We start from the raw sequence: 22,524 nt of genomic DNA on the forward strand, positions 1-22,524 counted from the left end.
TCATCTCGAAGCGTGCTTATTTAGCAAAACAATCCTCCGGATGATGGTCTCACCCTTCAATCGGACATGAAGACCGTAATAATTTGTCCACAATAATATATTCTTTTCCAGGTTAATATATCGCCACGGCTAGTGTCTATTTTAAGTCATCTCAAACCGCCACGTTACGTATAATCATACTTACGAAGACTTATGTACATCTCGAATTCTACTAATAGTAGATTGTCCAGTCCGGTATAGCTGTCGCAATTGATCGTATCCACTATTGAATTAGAAAACTTAAAGCTCATCAAATCTCAGTCTTGTTGAGGATCAGCTGATGATGATATTTGTACAAAAGTATATACGAAGACAGACATTCATTTTCCATGTTTTACTCCTCACCACAACAAACCTGCGACTGCCATTTTTGCCTCCAGTTGACTGCAAAACATAAATAGGCCTTCTCCCCGACATAATGGAGCCCTGATTGCACCAACGCAATTCAAAACATAAAGTCAACACACAGAGGACGTGAGATCGCGGAGAGAAGAGATGGCCACCAAGGGGGCGATCGCCGTGTCTCTCGTCTTCGCGATGGTTCTGATGGCTTTTCTTGCGACATGTGAAGCGGCAGAGACTCGATCATGCGTCGGCAAATGCGAGGATGTCTGCCAGACGCATACGGCCATCCACAAATGCAAGGCAGCCTGCATGCGGGGCTGCGCCAGCGATAGTTATAATGGTGGTAGAGCCGCTTTTGAGCAGGTACTTAATGACGATGGGGAACATGCTGCCGGATATTGGAAGAGATTTATTGAATTTATGGACAAATTTCCTTATACTGATGATGATCACAACAACCCCAATTAATTGATCATAGCATTGCCATTGTTCTCCGGCTGTCTCTCGGACCAAAATTAGTTGACGAATTTGGGATGTATCCGGGACTTGAATCGAAAAGAGTTGTGATTGAATAAATTTTTCTCAGAAGAGATCGATCTCTAGGAACGTGTTTTCTCTTTTCATTGACATCCGATAAAATTGAAAGTATCTGCAGTAACGTATTCCTGATGGAAATAATGTACAATAGTACGGTCAAACTTGCAAGTACATTGACAATTTATGACATTCATTACCTTACATGCATCCTATGAATTATGTAAATGAATACTTAGTGGAACTACCTCTACCATTTATAAGTTATTTAAGAAATAAATTTTCTTTTATTGTACTACGCCTTTAACGTCCTTTATAACCAAAAAAACAAAAGGAAAAAAAAAACTAGATGGATGGCTCGTCCACATTAGAACGGTTAAATTATAATTATTGGTCAGTAGTAAAAATGTTAAACCAATGATATTTAATTTTCTTAAACAGCGCAAATGTGAGAATCCTAATCATTGGTCTGATGGCAATAATAAATAAATAGTAACAATAAAGTAATACAAAAGCGTAGATTGGGCCTTTGCCTGAATTAGATTGGACTCGTTGACATATCGGAGCGGCCCAACTCTTTCCTTCTCATTAGAGGCCCCGACATGCGGCCAGTCCATTAGACGTTTCTTTCCGCTTATTTTTCGAGTATGCCACTGTTTGGTTCGAAGGGGAAGGAAAGTGAAGACAATTTTTCGCCTTTTTTATTTTGACATTTTAAAGAAGAGTAAGGGGAATGAAAGTCGAATTTTTAATCGTCTTCCTCATTCTTCTTCTTAAAAAAAAAAAGCAAATAAGTGAAACCCTTGTTAATCCACAGTAAAAACGGATACAAGGTAAAATACTCAATAAAAAATTGCAAGAGTGGAAACAGACAGTTTATCCGTCAGGCAAACTGCAAAAGAAAATTAGGGAAAACATCAAAGAAGAACATATACAATTGTAGTTTGCTATTATGAAACCGTTAGCTCGTGACTACCAACAATACTTCATCGTGGACCTTAATAGTAATTGGGAATGAGGACATCCTAAATCCACGATGAAATTCTACTCTAGAATAAAGTAGGTAGTCAGGGTATCTCGGGCTAGTATCCGAGCACAAGATCCCACTAACAATCACAACTAACAGACATAATCAATCTACTGAGTAATCAAACCAGAGAGCTTGGTTGGTTCATACTAGCGATCACCACAGGCCCTAAGTAATCAAAACCAATGAGGCCCAGCCGAGACTTGCAAAAACCAACAAAAAAGGTAGAAACCACAAAAGATCCATTTTACCCGCGAAAGGTAAAACAATTAGATTATTGCTGTGATCTAGTGTCGTGGTGGGTGGGATATAACCACGGGGATGAGATGGGAGTCGGAGAGAAGATTCCACCACCGAAGGGAGGGGGAAGAAGTCAATCAATCTGGGAAGGTTGAGTAGGAGGAGGTCGCGGCCATTGTGTCATTGCAACCGTCCTGGTGCAGGTGAGGATAATACAGGTCGGGGCCGTTGGGCTGCCCCTCTGAATCGATCATGGCCAGTTGGGGTGCAGGGTTGTACCGCTATCACTGTCTCACCGTTACCTTTATGTGCACCCCACTTGTCGCCCAAGATGCGATCGAAGAGGGAGAGGACATGTTCATTGGAGGGGATGGGGAGATTGCCACCACACGAACCTTGCGAAAGACGGAGATGAAAGGGGGAGGGCCACTGTGACCTTCGAGACTCCATTAGAATTGTCTCCACCACAAATCGAGGGCGACGAGGAGGAAATGATTATAGCCACGGTGACGACTAGATAAAGGAGGGGCACTGGGCTTGACTAGAACATGGGGTACCGCGACAACCACAGTAGCGAAATCAACCTCAAGAGAAGACAATTTGGATGGCCTCAGACACGAGGAGCCACTGTGACACTTCTTACTGGGTCTCCATGGTAGATCGAGAAGGAATAATGAAAATGATACAAGAGGAGGTAGAGGGAGGAAGAAAAAAAAATACCACAACTGGGAGAGAGAGGGCGACCTCAACTTTCCATTGGTGGAGACATCGACGCTCGACATGCCCAACCAGAGCCGGACGCACTGGTGAGAAAGTCGGAACTTAGGGCTTACTGTTAGGTGGGGTCTTTTGCAGAGAGAGAGAGAGAGAGAAATGAGGGACTTACATAATATTCTCTTTATCGCCTTCCTCATTCAAGAGTTCATTTTCTTTCGGTCCCAATTTGGAATTAAATAGAAGGGAAACAATATTAAAAGTTTGAGTAAATACCACTATATATCCCAACATTTACACTTTTTCGTTACCAAGATAGTAACGTTAAGATACCTCAAGAAAAAATTACAGATTGGAATAAAACTAAGAAAATGAGATAACGTTGAGAACATAGTAATATTTTCCTCAAAAGTTTCGGATTAATGTAAAAATACCAAATTATCCATCATTTTTTGCTGGTAAATCATATAGACAGACAATATAGTCCTTCTATTTAAAATTCTTTTGCTAAATCACCTCTGAATAACATATTTATACTACGTTTGATTTGTAAGTAATATTTTAAAATAAAGTATTGATTTTGAAAAAGAGTTGTATAAATAGTTATATATGGGGTCCACCATTTGATTTTGTATGAATTATTCTGTTTTGTTGTAAAAAAAGTTATATAAATGAGATCCACTTTTTCATTTTGTATGAATTATTTTGTTTGATTATGGATAAAATTAGATTAAAGTGTAATTTTAAAATTACACTAATAAATTAAACAAAGCTTAGATTTCTTCTCTTTTTTTCCTTCCATCTCTTTCCCTCCTATATTTCTCGGGCTTCCGTTTGATCTGACCATGGCACGAGGTTTTAAAGACCACTCTGACAGAGTGTATATTTGTAATTCGAGGTTGCTTTCTATATATTTGAATTTTTTTTAAGTATCTATTTTGTTTTTTGGTGATCCAATTTATTTTGATTATTATGCAAAGTCAATTACCTTTAGGTACTAAAATATATAAATGAGGAAAAAAAAGAAAGGGGAAAGAGAGAGAGAGAGAGAGTCAAAGGCATGCGTCGTATGTAGTACAGTTTACCGGCCGTCCACTTGCTTCGGTTTTATGTTTATGCCCCTTTTAAGAGGCTTGAAGTGGACTTGATTGACCAACACAGGCCGTGACTCTCAGTTGGCTTTTAACTATTTTCTGCATACAATTTATTTCTTTCTCGTAAGCTTTTGTACTATTTACCCGGGCAAAAAAAAAAAAAAAAGAAGCTTTTGTACTATTCTCTCTCTCTTTTTTTTTTTTTAATGTTTTCAATCTGATCGATCCTATGAACACTTCATAGCTCTCTAGACCCAAATAAGTACGTCCGCAAGTATATATATATATACACGTGATAACTTGATATGTAAAACATTGAATTATATGTATATGGATCCGTGCAAAATCATCATAAGTCTCTTGAAAATGTGTTTGTTAATAACACCTATAATATGACACCTTGGCCTCGATTCAATTTTCAAATTTCCTAAATAAATTGCTTCAGTTTCTTTTTTTTTTTAAGGATGGTGTGCAATCTGGTATTGAGAATCTCCACGGTCGATTTACCAAGTTCAAGCCTAGTTGACACATTATAGATAAAGCTCTTTCGATCATGAATTTTTTTTACTAATAAAACTTGAATAAAAAACTTTATTTAAAGAGAACAAAAAAAAAAAGATTGACGATTAATTCATATGAATAGATTTTATTCATAAAAATCCACATTGATAGATTTTTAATTTCGTTTTCTCCTGTCTCCACTAGATTTGTGACCTTTAAAGCATAGATTAGCTCTAAGTTTGGCATAATTCTACTTGTAGAGCCACCGATATTTCAATTTGAGTTGGAAATTTCAAGCTTGATATGATATCGGATTACGAATATTCCAAAAATCACGGAGACAAAAAATCCCCCTTTCTTTTTTATTCCATCAAATTCTACATCGTACCAAAAAATTGGTTCCTTGCAGCTTACTTCAATCAAAGTTGGGAAAATTATTCAGAAGTACAACGGACCATCTTAGACAAGAGTGGAGACCGGAGGGAGGTTAACACAGAGAACAGAACGGTCATACACCCCATTGACAATACATAGAAACTGAAACGCAATTTTCCATTGATCGTTGGAATATAATGATTTCCCAAAAAGACATTGCCTTATTTGGGCAAGGAAAAAAAAAATGTCGTACCTAAGCCAGATCTTCATTTACACTTGTGTGAAATGGAATAGAAATCTCATAAGAAAAAAAATATATTATTATTAAAAAAAAGAAATCCTAACACATTTTTTTTCTCCCGATTAATTCGAGCATCATGCCGCCCGCCGGAGCTTTGCCTTCATAATAAGATGCCGACGCATCCTCGCCTCGGCTGCGGCAGTTCTGCTCAGCAGCCTGCTGCCTGGGATCGGGTGATCCTGCGGCGGAGAGTTGCTGCCATTCTCCTCCAACGGGACGTTCAGATCCGGAAGCGAGCGCGCCCGGTCCAGACTCAGATTTAGCAATACCACGCCGGGCCGTAATGACGGCGATTCCCGCGGCCCAGCTCCGGAATTGCTGTTCTTATCCGCTCTGACAGCCGTCCGATCGGGGATCAACGGTTCGGGTACACTGAGGACCGGAACGTGGGGATAAGGTTCCTTAGCAGGAGAGGAAGATAGTACTCCGAGAGTCAAGCAAGTGTCGACCTCCTCCTCCCATTGGGCTTTCTCGTTTTCTTTACCGCGAATTAACAGCTGTGAAAAAATTAAAATTAAACATCAATATTCCAATCCAAATAATAAATAAATGAATAAATATAAAAAAAATAAATAAATGCAGAAGAAAATAGAGAAATTAAATTTAGAAAGGGCGAAATTCGTCGAGTGCCTACCTTTCTCGTCCTTTTCAACTCCGTGTTGAGAGAATTCTCCCTATCGATCTTCCGTCTGAGGTTCTTAATTTCCTGACATGAAACCTGACAGGATTCAGATCAATGAATTCCGGCAACGAAATAGAACAGTAATTTCATTCATATATATTAGCGAGAAAGGAAAAAGTTTGTTTATTCATTTATTTTGAAGTCTGGAGAAGATAATGTGGGGATCAATAATTATTGCAAAAACTATAATCTTTTACCACTTTAAGGCTGTCGTTCTCCCTTTGTGCCTCTGCCTCGGCCAGCCGCAGCACCTCCCTCGCCTGCAACCAACCGGAGAAGAAGAAGGTCATCAGAATGGTCACCCAAAAAAACCGAGAAAGCAAAGAGATTTCGGGTCGGGCTGATCTATCTATACATACCCGTTTGACAGGCTTCCTTTTGGTGGCGGCTGCGGTGGCGGATTTGGGGTCGGAGCTTCCCCCGGAGTAGGAAGCAAGGAGGGGGGTATCAGGGCTGGAGGCTTCAGTCCACACCTTGGAGGGTCGCGACTCAACGGGGGCGGGTTCGGGGGCGGCGCGGGCATGGGCAGGGGCAGGGGCAGGGGCGGGGCCCACAGCGTCATTTGGCGGCGATCTGTCGCTCCTCTTCCCCTTGGCCCCCCATCTCAAATTGAAAGTGTAGGCGCGGCGATTTCCGGACTCGGTCTCGCGGCGGAATAACCGGCGGAGTTGGACGAGTGTGTCCGCCACCATGAGGACGTCCTCGTACTCAGCGTCATCCTCCTCGGTTGAGAACTCCATGTGGGTCCGGCTCTGTCTGTCGGATGAGTGATTTGAGAAGACAAGTTCAAGGTTTAGGGAGAGGCGGAGGGAGGGAGGGAGAGGGATGGATGAGACCGGAGACGGGAGAAGGGGATGAGACCTGATAGGGAAGAGAGAGAGAGAGAGGGAGAGAGAGAAGTCGGACACACACAGTGTGGGGGTGCGTTTTGTGTGCGGGAGGGACATTGTTTCCGTTTATATGGCGGACAGCAGGGAGAGCGACACGTGTCAGCTTTTTATGATCCCGATCAGTTTAGGACTAGGGTTTATGCTCCCGTGATGGAATGCACCCAGGTGCTTGGCTCCGCTCCACTCAGTTTCAAGAACAAAGCAGATAAATGAAATCGAATATCAAACTTCTTAATTTTCGATTAAGTCGAGAGTGAATATCAGTGCACTGAACCCATTTTCTCTCATATGTTCGAATTTCGATTTGTTGGATACATTATGCAGGATATGTCAGTTTTAGCAAATTCTCGCTTTTCATTGGCGATTTCCACCAATGTTGATGTCAACAAACTTGTCATGAACAAATCTGCAATAGCATAGCCAAATATGAACATTGCGCTATCGATCAAACCTCAACCCTGGCGATTTTTGGGTTCCATGCGGTCTACTTGTCCTCTACAAGCCTAAGAAGATTGCCATAATGGGATATTGAGATAGTATTTCATTGCTTAAGTTTTTTTTTTACATACTTAAATTAAATGTCGAAATTAAATTTTCAATACTCGACTTGTTTGATATGTAAATTGATTAAATTTAATAAGGGAAGTAAAATAACCTCTTACTCATTATATAAAGAGTAAATAGGACCATATAACACATGATTTGAACATCTTGTCAAATTTGACACATACTCTAAGATCAATTGCTTAAAAGTACAAGTGCTTCCCCTTCATGCCAAATTTAGCACACTATCAAATTTTCATCAAAATTAGAGGGATAAATCTGATGTGGCACACTAACGGTCTCTGCTAAATGGACATCACTGTGTGGGCGAGTTTATATATATACATACAATATAAATCCGACGTGGCACGCTGACGGTTTCTTCCAAATTTTGTGTCTTAGTTGTTTTGAGGGGCTACCCATGTAACAATGCCTCAGTTATAATAAATTCATGTTACTCAGCAATATATATACATATATATATATATATATGTATGTATGTGTATATAAACTAACATTTGTACTTGTACAATGTGCAATCAATTTAGTATTCTTCAAGTATCTAAAGTCTCCACCCAAGCATATATGCTGCGCCATTTTTTTTTTCCATCATTTGAATTTGATTGATTTTAGAAACGGAAAATGAAAATTAAATAGGCAAAACAAAAAAAAAACTAAAACTAGATAGAAGAAAACGTTTTCCACATTGTCACTTCCTCTTCCACACTCAAACCAGGGAAGACTTATATGAAACATACTATTGGCTGCTCTCGTATTGGAATATGATGCACATTTGACATGTTAAATTCGCTATAATAATATATAAAATTTCCACTAGACTTCTAACTAAATAGACAATATTCAATTCTAAAATTTTAACTGATAATAAATGATGAAATTCAATTCACATCGTCCAGAACATTTATCTTTATTATCAATATGAGACTAACTCTTTATTTTTATTATTTTTTAACTCTCACATAGGGCATTTGGTTCGGGGTAATTTAGGGGGAATCTTCCCCCAAGTTTACACCTGAGTTTCCTAAGTTTAGCAAGAAACTTTGAGATTCCGAGGCTTTATGAGATTACACCATCTTTCTTTTATATATATATATATATATATTTATATTTATATTTATGTAATATTTTTATATCAATATTATTAATATAAACATATAACAAATATTTATGTATAAATATGTCTAAAATTAAAAGAATAATAATAAAAATAAACTTTTGACATAATAACCATGCAAATAAGGGATATATTTATAAAATTACTTTACTTCCCCATTAATTTATTTAATATACGTAACAATCTCACTTTACGTTATACTTTTTCAAATAAATACAATAATATCATATTATTTGTGATCCGACATTCTCGATCTTACTTTCCATGCAATCTAAGGGTGCGTTTGGATTCAGAGTTAAAATAACTTTGATTTTGATTTTAATTGTGAAAAATGACAAATGAGATGTGATTATAAATTTGACTTGAGAAACATGTATTTTTATTGTGTAGTGTGTTGAGTTAAAGTTAAAGTTAAAGTTAAAATTTTTTTATTTCTGAATTCAAACCGGGCATAACATCTTCTGTAATTTAATAATCTGCCAACCAAACAACTCTCAATGCAATTGAAGCCAGAATGTCAATTCTGACTACCGATAGATCAGAACGAGATTAGTTCCCATCAAACCGCAGCCTTACGACACGTGCCAAAATGCATTAGATTGGCAAATCTATTGAAGCATTTATGACCAAGAGAGCGAGGTATGGTGACTCCCATATAAATATCTCTTAAAAAGCATGCTTAAAATAGAGAATAACCTGTTAGAAAAAAATCACGTTTATAACTATAAAAATTATTCAAATTATGATTTTGAAAGAATTCACCAAATACTGTTTCTATTTAAAATTCAACAAAATAAAACACTTATTTAATCGTCACTGCATTCCCAAACGAAACTTAAATGAGCTCCAGAGAAATGTGGGAGCCCGATGGCAAGTTTGGGGTTACGTTCGCAGGCCAGTCCATACCATACAACGGTGCCTCTTCTGAAATCATGCGAGAGAACCAGATGCCGTGCCTTACTTCAGCGAACCGTCTTCATCAAATCATGGATTTCAGGAATCCTCCTCGATAACGGAAACCAAGTTCGATGATAAAGCCGAACCTTGGCAGTTACGGTTTTTCCGGATTGGTTCTTCATCTACCCGAATCAATATAAAAATATGCTAATCTATTACAAATCTTCTCATTTCAATAAGTAAACCCGTTCTGCGATTCAATATTGCGTTACTCTGACCTATATCATTCACTTCACATATATTATAATTTTTCATTATTTGAGCAAACTAACAATGCCAAACAAAAGTTCCGGTACAAAAACCTCAGTTATATTTAAAATCAAATTTTCATTAAAAAAAAAAACTCGGAGCGGATCAGTTATTGATTTTTACATTGTGAAACCCGAAACTACCCCCAAAAGCCAAAAAATAAACATAAAACCGACCCTCCAATCGAGTCGGGTTATAAAAATCCCAAATATCCAGGGCGAATCAGCTACGGATCTCGGGTTCGGCAAGTTTTTTGCTCAGGCCAGTTTACTTCGTCTGCCTTGACGGGCCAGCCCGTCAATGGTACAACACACTCAGTACAGGTATAGCAATATCTTGCAGGCCCTTTGTCCTATCGAGCCGGGCGAAAAATTGACGAGTCTATGTCAACTCCAGATCGTCAAGCCCGCCCCGTAGCTCCATTCGTACCGATGATAATTGTGCGATGTTATCGTGCCAAACATCTCAAACAATTACGTCTATTGTCTCGAGTAAATACCGCTAGCGTAGGATCATTCTAATTAAGACATATTTTTGGCTGCACTTAACTGATGCTCAGACTACTACTATTGGCATAGCCAGTAATGGAAATATCCCTATCAACCAATAATTTACACTGCAGATCAGGAAAGCCACTAATAACCCAACCACTTCAGTAAATGAACAAAATTGATCTTTCTACTAGGCCTACGAGGCTCCTTTGTAACCGATATTTGGCCATCCTCACACTGCTCTATGGCTCTCTCTCTCTCTCTCTGCTGCACAACCATCAAAACACCATTAACAGGTTCTAATCTTCACATTTATGCTTGCTGGACTTCTTTACCATAACTTTGGTTTCTGTTCTCTTCTTCTTCCCGGAAACTTGTTCCCTCTTCGCTGAGGTTCCGACATCAATGTCGGCTATTGCCGCAGAAGTCAATGCTTTGCTCTTCTGCTTCTCGTAAATTTGTTTTGCCTCTTCTCTTGAAAGCAAACCTGACTCCATCATCCTGCAGCAACAATGTCACCGTTATCATTAGTGCACCCAAATGAACAAAGTTTGAATTATTATCATGTGCACTGCCATTTAGCTTCCCCCATGAGCTTTTAATTCATTAAAAAGTAATGGGTAACATCTTTTGTTCACATTTAACCTCACTATACATGGAAACCATTTCCATTCATGGTAACAAAGACCCTGAGAACGGGGAGGAAGCACGAAAAGACAATCGTTAAGTGAAACTGCCTGCCGCTGCATGACAACACAAGTGAATTGCAGAAACTACTAATACTGGGAAAGAGGCAACCGCAGTAAAGACAGTGAATAAAAGATTCAGCTGATGACATGCAACACATGAACATGATATTGCAGAGTTCTCTTTCTGTCACCCACAGCTCTACTAGGATCTCGCGAGAGCTACGATATTGTCTCATTCTAATACCTAGACATACCAAAGAGATTGGAATATGGTCACAGTCTATAAACACTACGCAGCATAAGATCAGCTCGTATAGCAGTATTGAGCCCCAGGCGCATGAAAACACTCCCGATGATCTTATCATGTGCTCCTCAGGAAAGAGCCATTCTGATAATTCTATGCTCAAATTCATTATGTTACTATCGTCATCTAAAGGAAACTCTAAAACTCGAGCTTAAAGAAAGCCATCATGCCCCACCTCCCCCCCACTCTCATTTGGCAGATGTCTTGTTAATCTTGTCTCATCAGCTCAACAGGAATATCTAATGTATGATAATCTTCGTTCACTGAACTTCCATTCTACACCTTTTCACATCCAATCAGCATTCCGGAGACTCAGGACATAAGAACTGCTTAGGATAGAGTAAACTAATCAAATAAGATTCTCTAAATTAATGGAATGTATTCTCCTTGCTGAAAAGAAATGGCTATATCTCTTCTTCAAACAGCAATCAGTAATATAAAAGGAACACCTAACACTTCCTGACGCGCGGGAAACCTTGGCCCCTGATGTCCCGCTGTATCATGATAAGAATGAGGCCAAAATTCTCACCATATCTGTGCGAGTTCACAACCGGGCACTTGCTTGTACAGCGTCTCGTAGAAAATCCTCAACGGATCCCTCTGCAATCCAAAATTGCAGCACAATTCTGTTAATTGACATAAGTCCCGAGCCAGCTTCATGAGTTAGGATAGAACATGAAAACAATTTACAAACACTAATGAGAGCAGCATACTTCACTGGGAGTCGGACGCTTTTGACCAGGAAGATCGAAGACGACCTTCTGCTTCTTCTTGCTTTTACCTATTTCCACAGAGGCCGAAAGCGAATGTTTCCTCTTCCTTTTCTTATCCCTGAGCTCCACCTCGTCCATCTCCTCCCCAGTTATTACCTGTCTTAAACAAGACACAGATTAATAAGCAATTAGAATTACTGTCTAGGTATAATCATCCACAAGGAGCACGCCGCCGCCGACATTTATCAAGCTGAATCTTCAACTATTACTCGTGGAAAATCGGGGCTTGATGCACAAGTATCAGAAATGAAATTCCGGCAACCGACCAGAAGCAGAATCCTCGTACTGCCGTTGTTAATTCATTAGCTCAAGTTCTTACCAAAATCAAGGCAAAGCCAGAGTTGACACCACCGTTCTATTTCAACTGGGGATTAAAACTGACGAGGCATGCAAATCAAGAACAGATGGGAGAAATAGCATGACATACTTTGGCTTCATCCTCACCCCCTTCCCTCTCGGACTTGGAGCCCTCTGGCGTCTCCCCCTTTACGTGGAATTCTTCCCCGTGAGGCTTCACGAGATGGGTCTTCTTGGCTTTCTTCTTCTTCTTCTTCCCAGGCTCCTCGTGCTCGGGAGGTGGCATCCTCTTCACTGTGTTCGAGACATCGAGTCACAGGCGCGGTGAGCATTGAGCAACGGGAGACACGGTAGAGCTACTACTACTTTAAATCCATGGGCCAAAGCTTGAGCTCAGCGGGGCTGGCTTGGCAATGGCGATAAATTCGAGAACTGCCCATTGGGCTGGTCCAGTTTGTGTAAAATCAAGCCCGACATTAGCGCAAGACGATTTTGGTCAAATCATATGCCACGAGAAGCCTTATTATGAACCAAAGACCAAAAACGAGGAGCACGAGCATGCAGCTGCACCATGCATGGCTGCCACGTTTCACAATCACAAGGCTTCTCTCCTCCACTGGACAGCAGATGCAATAGGTTCCCTCCCCTTTCTCGGTGGAAAATCGAATTCGATTCCTCCTGCCATATGGTTAGCGCATAAAAATTCGAAACTTTACGACTCTATATAAGATTTCTAAAACACTGTTGGATGCTTCCTTCTATGCTAAGTATTTTTTATAAACAGCGGCAAGACATTCGATCTAAACTTTGATCACATGAAACAGAGTAGTAGATAGGAATCTGTCTAAAGATTATACGAGCAGAAGTTATGTAATGACTATAAAGAGGAGGAGAAATTAAGGTAGAAATACCATTACACTGTGTATGCAATAACTGTAATTTTATTTGTCAGAGCGTATTATATGGGTATCAAATTCAGACAAGTGGGTTGATTCTAGAGGGAAGATAGGTCGGTCTGAAGATAGAATCAGAAACCCCGGCTAAGTGCTTATCGTTCTAATATATAAAGCTACCATTTTCATTGTGCGCCAACATCTGTGAAGGAAACACTGCAAAGAAGAAGAAGAGAGAAAGGAGAACGTTTGATTAAATGGGTTGGCTGATAAAAGAGAAGAGGGGTCCAGCATGGAAACACGGGTGGACTGAGAACACCCTCACGTCTGTCTCTCCACCTCCTCTGCCTGTCATCACCATCTTCTTCATAGTCGTGCTCTTGCTCTACCTCTCCTTCTCCATCAACTACAACAAGCAGATGCAGAGGACCGTGGTGGGCATGAAGCTGTTCCTCTTCCTGCTCCCCGTGCTACTGATATTCGCGGCCCAGTTTGTCTCCGTCAACGGCGGGGTTTCGATGCCGTACCAGCGTCCAAGGCCGGGGATCGACTCAGTCCAACGAGATGGCAGGTCGTCCTCCTGGGGTGTGGCAATCCTGGTGCTGCTGATGCTCGTTCTGCTGTCTTTCCAGTCGAGTTTTCATTCCAAGTGGTCTCCTTGGGGGTCTTCCTATGCAAGCTAGTGAGTGATGAATAGTGAAAAGAGTTTTCCCTCGGATGTAAGTGTGGAACGCCCTGTACTTATTTTCTGACAAGTTGTGATATTAGATTATTGTAAGTTTGTGTTGAAAGGCAGCTTTCTGTTTTTGGTGACTTTTTGTTGATAATCCAAATGAATATGTGAAACCACCTTTGTGAAGATCAAGAACGGAGCCACCCTTTTGCGCAAAAAAGAATCGATTTTACTTCCTTTCAGATGAACTTGACAGTTACAAGACGTTAACTGGATTGAAAAAATGGCCTACGAGTAGAAGACAATACAAGTTGGGACAGCTACTTGTCCATAACACAGCTCAGCTAATTCACAAGATTCACTAAACTAAGCTAAGAACTCTGAATTCTGGACACTAAGATAATATACAATTAGAAACGAGTTTGGCAATCTGCGTTGGCAAAGGTCAAGGCAGTCATCTCATTTGCTTCACTGGGGTCTTGAGTTTTGGAATTTTGAATGATGATGAGAACAGCTTCGGAGTAACTTGGCTTGAATCGATTTCATCAGCTTTTCTCTTTGAGCCCCGGCCTCCCTGATCACCACGAGTACACAAAAGATTCAGTATTTGGGAAAACATAAGCGACAAGTCACAATAATTGATGCAGCCCGAGAAATAAAAGTACCCTTTCAGAGTTCTTCGTAGAATCTGAACCTTGTGCAGCTGATGGTGGTTTGTTCACAGAAACACGGGTACCTTTCTTGTTCCCCAAGGAGGAGGTTATACTGCCGGATGTAGTGCACCGACTCAACACGGGTGTCTCCGAGGTGCATCTTGCTCTTCTCAGCAGTTCCAATTCATGGGCAAGCCTCACAAGTTCATCACCCCTCTTCCTTGCAAGTGCTTCCTTATCAGCAATTTTACTCTCTAATTTAGCAATAACCTCATCCTTAGCATCATTGGACGATTGGAGCTTCTCCATACTTGCCAGAAGTCCTGATACTTTCTCATTTGCCAGCCGAATCTCGGCCTCCTTGCTCTTTAGCTTATCATTCAGGTTAGTTTCCAATATTTTATACTGATTCCACACAAACTTCTTCTCTGTCAGCAATGCAGATATCTCGGCATTCTTATCCAAAACCAGCACATCGTATTCTTGCTTTAGCCTTTTAATTTCATCTTCCAGTAAATGATCCCGCACATCTAATTCTTTGGCAGATCTCCCACTGCTTTTCTGGCTTGACCCTTTACTTCTTGAGGTCTCGGGAGTGTGTCGTTCAGAGTCATCCTGCAAGAGAAAAATGTTGAAGTTCACAGGGTGAACATGTTTAAGGATTGGAGTATAAAACCGTGAAAGATGTCATAGAAAGAGAACGAACCCGAGGGTTAGCAGAAGGGCAAAGGACGTTGAGACACTCTTTAAAATCGGCCAACTCAAGTTCTGCTTCATCTGCACCCAACAGAGACAGGCTATCAACCAAAATGAGATATTACCATGGCCAATCTTCAAATCGAAAAGAGGGATAACTAAAGTCATACTAATTTCCACAGTGGAATATCAAAGCTTCCATTGATTTTATGGTAAAGAGTTCTAATGCACCAGATTTGACTGACAATCTCGGACTAGGTTACAGAAGCATGCGATCAAGAGCCGACAGAGTTTCACATGTTCGATTAATCTTATGTAGGTCACACCCTGCACTTCATTCTCCTATAAATCCATGCAGAAGTCGATATCGAAAATTCAAAGAAGATAAAAGAGGAGGAACTAACCCAGCTTCATTTTGCGCAAAAGGGCCTCCCTTTGCTTCAATCCCACGGCCAATTCCAACTTCATCGCATCAAGTGACCGCATCATGTCTTGCACGGCCATAGCCCTCTTCATCTGAACAAGAATCCTCAACAATTTCCCCCAAATTAATTCAGACCGAAAAGCCTCAATTCATAAAACCCTAATTTCAACCACGACAAGTCATCAACGGTACCTGCGAAATCCGCTCCCTGAGGAAAGCCACATCGGAGTCGTAACGCTTCTGCTGGGTCCTGATACGATCTTCGAGCAGACTCCTCTCCCTGACGAGAGTATGCAGCTGAGACTGCTGCTTGGTTATCATCCCGACCAGCGGGTCGAACACTTTCTGCCACTTCTGGCGGTCCGAGGAGACCGGAGAAGCGTCCTGCCTGCGCTTCTTCATCGCGAATGAGACGATAAGATTACCGAAGCTTCGATCTTTGAGGTTGAGCAAGCAAAAAGAATCAAGAAAGAAGACAGCAAACGGGCAGTGGCAGGCAGCGGGGCGCCTAGTGCGATTTCAAAAAACAATTCCAACGGTCAATTTGGCTGCGTGCTTCTCTGGTCGTATAAAGACAATGCGCTGGTTGAAGTAAGTAAAGCGAAGGCTGGGCTTCAGCCGACCCAGACAGAATAAGGCCCATTCACCGCCGGACAAGGCCCATTGTGCTTTTCCTCTTTGCGTTCTTCTTTTCTTTTCTTTCTCTTTTTCTTCATATTTTCTTGTAAGTTTTCCATTCTTACTTTGCTGCATTTTGTTAAATATGCCGCGGAATTGTTGTCCTGCTAATTTGAACTAGCAAGTTGACAAAATAAGGCCAAAGCTATATTACGACAAATTATATGAATTTGAATTAGTAGATTGGTTTGTGATATTAAATTACTAAATTAACGGTATAAAATGTGAATCGATCGAAAATTTGATTAAATTTTGACCGATGCATCATTTACATTGGTCAAAGTTTGCAGTTCTATTTCAATGGAAAAAAAATACAAGGGTATAACTTACTTTTAGTAGTTACCATAAGTCACATATCATTTATTGATGGAGTATTTATCTTTATATAAAAAATGAAAGAAAATCAGCGGTTAAAACTGATTATAATTAGTAGTATCGACAAAGAAGGACTGAATACGTTGATAACTGGGATCTGTTGGTATCCAATTTGCCCGCTCATAAAGGCGCAAATTCACCTAATGAGTCAACCTTTGCTAGTTCTTGTTATAAGAAAAAAAGGAGTTTGTTGGATTTTTCTCTCTCTCGATGGACGTGCAAAACATCATTTTTTTTTTTTTTGGTTTTGTTAGATGAAAGGATTCTTATATCTAATAGCCTTATTACCAATGGCAACATTGTATAGCTACTGGCCTTCTTTTTTCTAATTTTTTTTTTCCTTTTTGAAATTATATTTTATGCCAAAGTCACTGTAGTTAGTGGTTGTTGACCAAAACCCAACATTAAGCTCCAACTTCCAACTCCACCTCCTCATCCAATTCATGTCCCCTCCACCAAAACTAATATAGCATATCCTTTATTCGAGTTCGTGGCAGTTTCATCCCGATACGCACCTATATTTCTATTTTTAATTACATAAACTACTTAGTTACATGATTTAAGCACCAAATGCTTCATCAAAATCTTCATTGGTGTATGTTAATTTTTTTTTTTATCTTAGGTGCATCCCTTTCGTGTAAGCAATAAGATAGAGCATCTCATTGTATGTTTGTCCTATTAGTTACTTAACTCGACTATGAGCTAATTCTATGCATGTACATGGCCATATAATGTGAGTTTCTTTATCAATATATAAAATATGGAAACTTATATGATTTGAATTACTTTAGAGAAGTGAGGCCGTAACCTAACATTCCTATTATATTTACTAATAAAGAGAAAAAAAATTGGGAATTATAACTTTATTAGATTATTCAAATATATTTTCTTGCCCAAAATTATCGAAGAATTTGATTTCTTGACCAAGACGAGAAGCTTATCAACCTTAACCATCCGAAAGACGAAAGCGAAAAAAGAAAAAACAAAGGCCCAAAAGCTTATTTTCCATGGTGGGCCTTCCCGTAGCCGATCAAAACCCCGGAGACAACCCAACCCGCACCGAGCTCGAAACATGAACTGATGATCCAAGCCGAGCGACACAAGGAAAGACAATCTCAAAGGTCTCTCTCTCTCTCTCGCTCTGCCTGCACTGCTCCGTTCTCTTGGACTGCTCCGATCTCTTGGACGCGGCGATCAATCGGACAATCAGTGATGAAGGCGTCGAAGCGGCCGATCCAGGTGGTGGCGACATGGGTGCGGCGGCAGCCGCCGAAGGTGAAGGCCTTCCTGGCCGTCATCTCCGGCATGACCGCCCTGGTGTTCCTCCGGATGGTGGTCCACGACCACGACAACCTCTTCGTCGCCGCCGAGGCTGTCCACGCCATCGGAATCTCCGTCCTCATCTACAAGCTCATGAAGGAGAAGACTTGTGCCGGTAATCTCATTATTAGGCCGTTCCTTGATTCGTGAATTTCCTCGAGCTTCATGTCCCTTGCAGTTCCGTTACAATACAATACTCGGCTTTCTTGGTTGGTTTGTTTTTTGGTACGGTCGAATTTTGCATTTTTTGGTTAAATTACTAATTTTCCTCATTCTACCCATGGAATGAGTGTGAGCAGTCAGAAGACGAGTACTCAGCATGAGTTAAATTTTTGTGATTTTGGAGTTTAGTGTCGTAATGGTTGTGCACTTTAGAGATATTCACTGCATCAAATTAATGTTGATTTCTATAATTGGATGGGAATTGATTGTACTGCTTTGCTGATGAATGGACCCATGGAAACCTAAACTAACTATTGAAAATTGCAAAATTGGAATTACTCATTAAGGGAAAATTTGAATCTCCGGCCTGATACAAATTGACAAAAGAGGGTCGATGTATCAATTTCATCTACAAACGATTATGTTATTAGCGCCCAACTTTTAGTTCTGAAACTTTCTCACTCTGTGGCAGCAATTTTCACTTGATAGAGTGTGGAAAGTTCATGGCAAGAAAACATGTGTTAGCCGTATGTTCTTGGGTTATGCAGTCCACGCGCTTGTTTTCTCTGCAAACATGAACTACTTGTTCACTCGTCACTGTTGAGAGATTTGGTTAGGATTTAACGTCACACTGCAACTCTTTTCCGACTAGTTTAAGTTTGTCTTAATGGAACTTCTTTAGCATTGCATGAGAGGATGGTAAAATTCTGTACGTCCCTTTGCCTATTTGACGACCTGCTCATCTATATGATTTGAGTTAGAACATCCGCATTGTGTTCTTGATGATGCCTATCTGGGATCTAAAGTTTGTCCGGAAGCAGCAGTGGAGTTCAATCCCAGAAGTTTACTCATTCTTAGTAAAATGTAACGATTTTAGCAAATTTACATCACGTTTATGTTGAGTCTCAGCCTGATTTCTTGTATCTTCGATATGGTTGGTCTTTGCAGGGCTTTCACTCAAATCTCAGGAACTAACCGCTCTCTTCTTAGCGGTCAGACTCTACTGTAGCTTCGTCATGGAGTATGATATCCACACGCTTCTTGATTCTGCTACACTGGTAACAACTCTCTGGGTCATCTACATGATCCGTTTCAAACTGAGATCCAGTTACATGGAGGACAAAGACAACTTTGCAATCTACTATGTGGTAAGTCCTTTTTTTCTTTTTCCCTTTGTAAATGAATAAGAAGTCTTTCACGATTCGTGCTTTAGGGATTTAATTGATTTTTCTTGATTATCTATCTGATGATTTTGGGTCTCGATGCAGGTGATACCTTGCGCAGTTCTATCTCTACTTATTCACCCCTCAACGCATCACCATATCTTCAACAGGATTTTCTGGGCATTTTGTGTGTATCTTGAGGCTGTTTCAGTGCTACCTCAGCTGAGAGTCATGCAGAACACTAAGGTATTCCTAGAAAGGGGGAAAAAAAAATAATAATAAAGGAGGAAGTAACTCCTCTTATAATAATGTCTTGCCAATCGGTATAGAACTAACAGCTTCTACTTGTGAATTACTTGTCCAGATTGTGGAGCCTTTCACAGCTCATTACGTGTTTGCCTTGGGAATTGCAAGGTTCTTGAGCTGTGCACATTGGGTTCTCCAGGTCTGATGCAATTTCTGATACCTACTTCTAGGTTTACTTAGAATTGACCCTCTTGATATTTTCCGAGAGTTTCTTCCTTCTTGATGAAATCTCATCTTGCTTTTCGATATCTGTGGGCTAATTGATGATGTTAATATATCTTAAGGCTGCATTAATATTTTTACATACTGACTTTTATATTGAGGAACTATGTATATATGCATAGACTGCCATAGGCAGAAAAGAAAGGTTGATAATATAACTTAATGTTGCATGAGAAATTGTTTGTGTAAGCACAGTTATAGCATGCCTGATAAAAATATTCCAGATATCAAGAAAAGATTCATGGCTGGTCGTCTGAAACTATAGATGCAAGATATGTGCCCCAATATGTTTCTTACATCATAAAACATTGCTGTATGCAGGTACTGGACACGAGAGGGCGCTTGCTGACAGCATTAGGTTATGGGCTGTGGCCTTCCATGGTCCTGCTCTCTGAGATCGTCCAAACTTTCATTCTTGCAGATTTTTGCTACTACTACGTGAAGAGGTACAAGTGTTGTTATATTGATTTCGCAAATGATCTGTATTCTTATGGCTTTGCATTGACAATTGACACCAAAACGTCTCTCTTGCAGTGTTGTCGGTGGGCAACTTGTTCTACGCCTTCCTTCAGGGGTTGTGTGATGCGGTATGGTATGCATTACCCAAACAGGACTCGGAATTGGCACGTTGTGGTTGATCGGGTTGGGTCGCTTCTGCTCTAGAGATAGTCTTACTCTTTTATTTAAAGTCTTTCACTGTTGATGATATATTTAGACTGTTAGCTGCTTCCTGTTTTGGCATATATTTCTGTACTGCGGAAGCTATCCTAGCTGTAGCTTAAGTTGCAGCCATTTATATGAATCAGAAATTCCAAAACCTGTTCATATTGCACAGGATCCCGTCACAAGGACTTGTCGTATCGGTTTTCACATTTGTCGGACTCCTGGGCTTATGTTGAGAAAGGATGGCCCGAACCCGGTACTTGGAATGAGAAACACATCAGATTTAACACTATAACACAAATTGGCCATTACCAAAAGAGATTGGACTTGGCCCATTGATGACTCAGGCCTGGAATTGTCGGGTTAAAAAACCTTTGGTGGCGATTGATGGAGGAGATGAGAAAAAAGTACAACGTGACAATTAACTGATTTAATGAAACAGTTTATCGGCCTACGATTGTGTTATTGTGGTGATTATGAAATATTGGTATTTTTTGCATTGCTTGGAGAAATCATGCAGACTATGTTGAGGACACGCATTGAAACCGATAGCGCTAAGCCATAGTTTATGTGCTGTTTCGGTGTCTGAGGAGGATCCAATGGGGCTAGAAGCTGAAAGCCCATGCATGGCAAGAGTATATGTCCCGTTTTTGCCTCTTATGGAAGGTGGGTTTGAGGGTTTTAGACTCGAGTATCTTGACAAAAGAAATAACATCGATTACGTGTGAAACTCTTTTCATGCATGCATGCTTTTTTTCCTCCATGATAATCACGTATATCCTCACCCTTGGCTAAAAATTAATTCAGTCTGAGCATTGGTTTTAACTCCACTTATGAGATACTTTCAGCTGGTTTTATAGATTCGCTGTTTGTGGTTTAATATAAATATATTTTCGATTATAAGAGGAATTCATATCCTATTATAAAAATAAGGATAAAAAGTAAAATAAAAGAGATGAGAATTTAATTAGTGAGAATCACATTTAAAATCTCATGATTTCGGAAGAAAGACTGGTGCCCTCCACCAAACTCCCTTCCTCCATGCAGGTATGTTTTGTCTCATGGGATAAGACCAATAACTAAAGCCGCGATATAAGATGTGGTTTCCAAGAAGGAAAATAGAGAAAACTAATTGCGATAAAAACACAGCTTGTGCTTCGAGTTGCCATGCCATATGTTACAGAGATTAATATTCAGCAAAAACGAAACAGAAATTCCTAACTTTAATTCTATCTTACCACGTACGATGTACATAAATATCGGTGGAACAAATAAACATAGTGCAATATGTAGATTACACGAGTTACTTTCCACGCGATAATATGTCAGCAGCCTTGCCGTCCCGATTGGAGCATCGGGTTTGAAGTTTTAGGATCGGGGGTGACCACGCTAGTGTTGGGCGATCGTTGTCAATTAGTGGCCTGATTCGTCAATGAATGACACAAGTTTTTTTTTTTTTCAAGAAATGACAAATAGTTATATATATGCAATATTTAAGAAGGAAAGGATAATTCCATATCCAGCAAGATCCATACCACGCGTCCTTGGTCATGGTCTCTCCCTCTTTTGGTTTTTGGCTTTGGGGTGGAGTCTTTTTTCGAGGGCCGTACTGTATGAGTAAACAAAACAGCTGTATGGCACGAAAAAATTTAATGATTCCAATTGGATGCATCATTAGCTGTCAAAGTGGATTGGATCGGGGCTTCTTTCATCGACCTTATCATATATTACCAACTCCCGAACGAAAACCGAAGCCTCCACACAATCATTATTTGCCATGATGAAAAAAAAAAAAAAGTCTAGCGATATACGCACTCATCTATTAATTAAATTTTTTTCAGTATAGTAACTGGCATTTTTATTTTATTATACTTGACAATATGATCTCTTTTATAGAAAAAGAAAAAAAAAGGTTTTATTAGAATGATGTGCTATAATATATACACGAGGCTTTTCTTAAACAACAAATGGTTATGTGAGCCCATCTTTAGTTTTACTTTACTTTTTTTTTTCCTTCTTAATAATTAGAGATTCTGCACTCCTAATTATAAATTCATGAATGATCATGAGAATATGAATTAGCATAAATGAATTGAGTTTCCAATGAAATTTATAT

The 22,524-nt window shown here is 39.9% G+C and overlaps 5 protein-coding genes across 7 annotated transcripts; 2 read left to right on the top strand and 3 right to left on the bottom strand.

Annotated features, from left to right (window-relative positions):
- Positions 1-5,027: 5,027 nt before the first annotated feature.
- LOC116194151 (translation initiation factor IF-2-like) lies at positions 5,028-6,789 on the bottom strand. Of its 2 annotated transcripts, none has more exons than XM_031522902.1 (4): positions 6,212-6,789; positions 6,050-6,112; positions 5,805-5,876; positions 5,028-5,667 (listed from the first exon to the last, which is right to left on the bottom strand). In XM_031522902.1, exons 1-4 carry the CDS (start codon positions 6,590-6,592, stop codon positions 5,245-5,247), a joined length of 939 nt encoding a protein of 312 aa, XP_031378762.1. In that variant the 5' UTR covers positions 6,593-6,789; the 3' UTR covers positions 5,028-5,244. The 2 variants fall into 2 exon arrangements, with proteins under 2 accessions (XP_031378762.1, XP_031378754.1); XM_031522894.1 differs by having other exon boundaries at positions 5,805-5,888.
- A 3,351-nt stretch (positions 6,790-10,140) lies between these two features.
- On the bottom strand, positions 10,141-12,594 carry LOC116189376. Of its 2 annotated transcripts, none has more exons than XM_031519028.1 (4): positions 12,311-12,594; positions 11,824-11,979; positions 11,640-11,710; positions 10,141-10,618 (listed from the first exon to the last, which is right to left on the bottom strand). In XM_031519028.1, the coding sequence occupies exons 1-4, from the start codon at positions 12,464-12,466 to the stop codon at positions 10,417-10,419; spliced, it is 585 nt and encodes a 194-aa protein (XP_031374888.1). In that variant the 5' UTR covers positions 12,467-12,594; the 3' UTR covers positions 10,141-10,416. The 2 variants fall into 2 exon arrangements, with proteins under 2 accessions (XP_031374888.1, XP_031374896.1); XM_031519036.1 differs by having other exon boundaries at positions 11,824-11,983; positions 12,311-12,449.
- A 736-nt stretch (positions 12,595-13,330) lies between these two features.
- On the top strand, positions 13,331-13,756 carry LOC116202554. Its single transcript, XM_031534145.1, has one exon. The coding sequence runs from the start codon at positions 13,331-13,333 to the stop codon at positions 13,754-13,756; it is 426 nt and encodes a 141-aa protein (XP_031390005.1).
- Positions 13,757-13,952: 196 nt separating this feature from the next.
- LOC116189370 lies at positions 13,953-16,118 on the bottom strand. The gene is made up of 5 exons (XM_031519016.1): positions 15,712-16,118; positions 15,500-15,611; positions 15,106-15,176; positions 14,412-15,014; positions 13,953-14,320 (listed from the first exon to the last, which is right to left on the bottom strand). Exons 1-5 carry the CDS (start codon positions 15,919-15,921, stop codon positions 14,201-14,203), a joined length of 1,116 nt encoding a protein of 371 aa, XP_031374876.1. The 5' UTR covers positions 15,922-16,118; the 3' UTR covers positions 13,953-14,200.
- A 1,501-nt stretch (positions 16,119-17,619) lies between these two features.
- On the top strand, positions 17,620-20,590 carry LOC116192951 (ER lumen protein-retaining receptor erd-2.2-like). The gene is made up of 6 exons (XM_031521665.1): positions 17,620-18,007; positions 19,003-19,202; positions 19,323-19,463; positions 19,582-19,662; positions 20,067-20,191; positions 20,280-20,590. The coding sequence occupies exons 1-6, from the start codon at positions 17,653-17,655 to the stop codon at positions 20,326-20,328; spliced, it is 951 nt and encodes a 316-aa protein (XP_031377525.1). The 5' UTR covers positions 17,620-17,652; the 3' UTR covers positions 20,329-20,590.
- Positions 20,591-22,524: the final 1,934 nt, after the last annotated feature.

Source organism: Punica granatum, chromosome 1 (assembly GCF_007655135.1).
Source record: "Punica granatum isolate Tunisia-2019 chromosome 1, ASM765513v2, whole genome shotgun sequence".
Lineage (NCBI taxonomy): Eukaryota > Viridiplantae > Streptophyta > Magnoliopsida > Myrtales > Lythraceae > Punica > Punica granatum.

Excerpts from the sequence above, each read along its gene's own strand:
- LOC116189376 (XM_031519028.1), bottom strand. The coding sequence starts at position 12,466 with ATGCCACCTCCCGAGCACGAGGAGCCTGGGAAGAAGAAGAAGAAGAAA. Across the intron at positions 11,980-12,310 it reads GGGGTGAGGATGAAGCCAAA|GTAATAACTGGGGAGGAGAT; the intron begins GTATGTCATGCT and ends TGTTTAAGACAG. Across the intron at positions 10,619-11,639 it reads TGTGAACTCGCACAGATATG|GATGATGGAGTCAGGTTTGC; the intron begins GTGAGAATTTTG and ends TTGTTGCTGCAG.
- LOC116194151 (XM_031522894.1), bottom strand. The coding sequence starts at position 6,592 with ATGGAGTTCTCAACCGAGGAGGATGACGCTGAGTACGAGGACGTCCTC. Across the intron at positions 6,113-6,211 it reads AAAGGAAGCCTGTCAAACGG|GCGAGGGAGGTGCTGCGGCT; the intron begins GTATGTATAGAT and ends GGTTGGTTGCAG. Across the intron at positions 5,668-5,804 it reads AGTTGAAAAGGACGAGAAAG|CTGTTAATTCGCGGTAAAGA; the intron begins GTAGGCACTCGA and ends ATTTTTTCACAG.
- LOC116192951 (XM_031521665.1), top strand. The coding sequence starts at position 17,653 with ATGATCCAAGCCGAGCGACACAAGGAAAGACAATCTCAAAGGTCTCTC. Across the intron at positions 18,008-19,002 it reads GAAGGAGAAGACTTGTGCCG|GGCTTTCACTCAAATCTCAG; the intron begins GTAATCTCATTA and ends TGGTCTTTGCAG. Across the intron at positions 20,192-20,279 it reads TGCTACTACTACGTGAAGAG|TGTTGTCGGTGGGCAACTTG; the intron begins GTACAAGTGTTG and ends TCTCTCTTGCAG.
- LOC116202554 (XM_031534145.1), top strand. The coding sequence starts at position 13,331 with ATGGGTTGGCTGATAAAAGAGAAGAGGGGTCCAGCATGGAAACACGGG.
- LOC116189370 (XM_031519016.1), bottom strand. The coding sequence starts at position 15,921 with ATGAAGAAGCGCAGGCAGGACGCTTCTCCGGTCTCCTCGGACCGCCAG. Across the intron at positions 15,177-15,499 it reads TTTGCGCAAAATGAAGCTGG|ATGAAGCAGAACTTGAGTTG; the intron begins GTTAGTTCCTCC and ends TGTTGGGTGCAG. Across the intron at positions 15,015-15,105 it reads GCCCTTCTGCTAACCCTCGG|GATGACTCTGAACGACACAC; the intron begins GTTCGTTCTCTT and ends TTTCTCTTGCAG.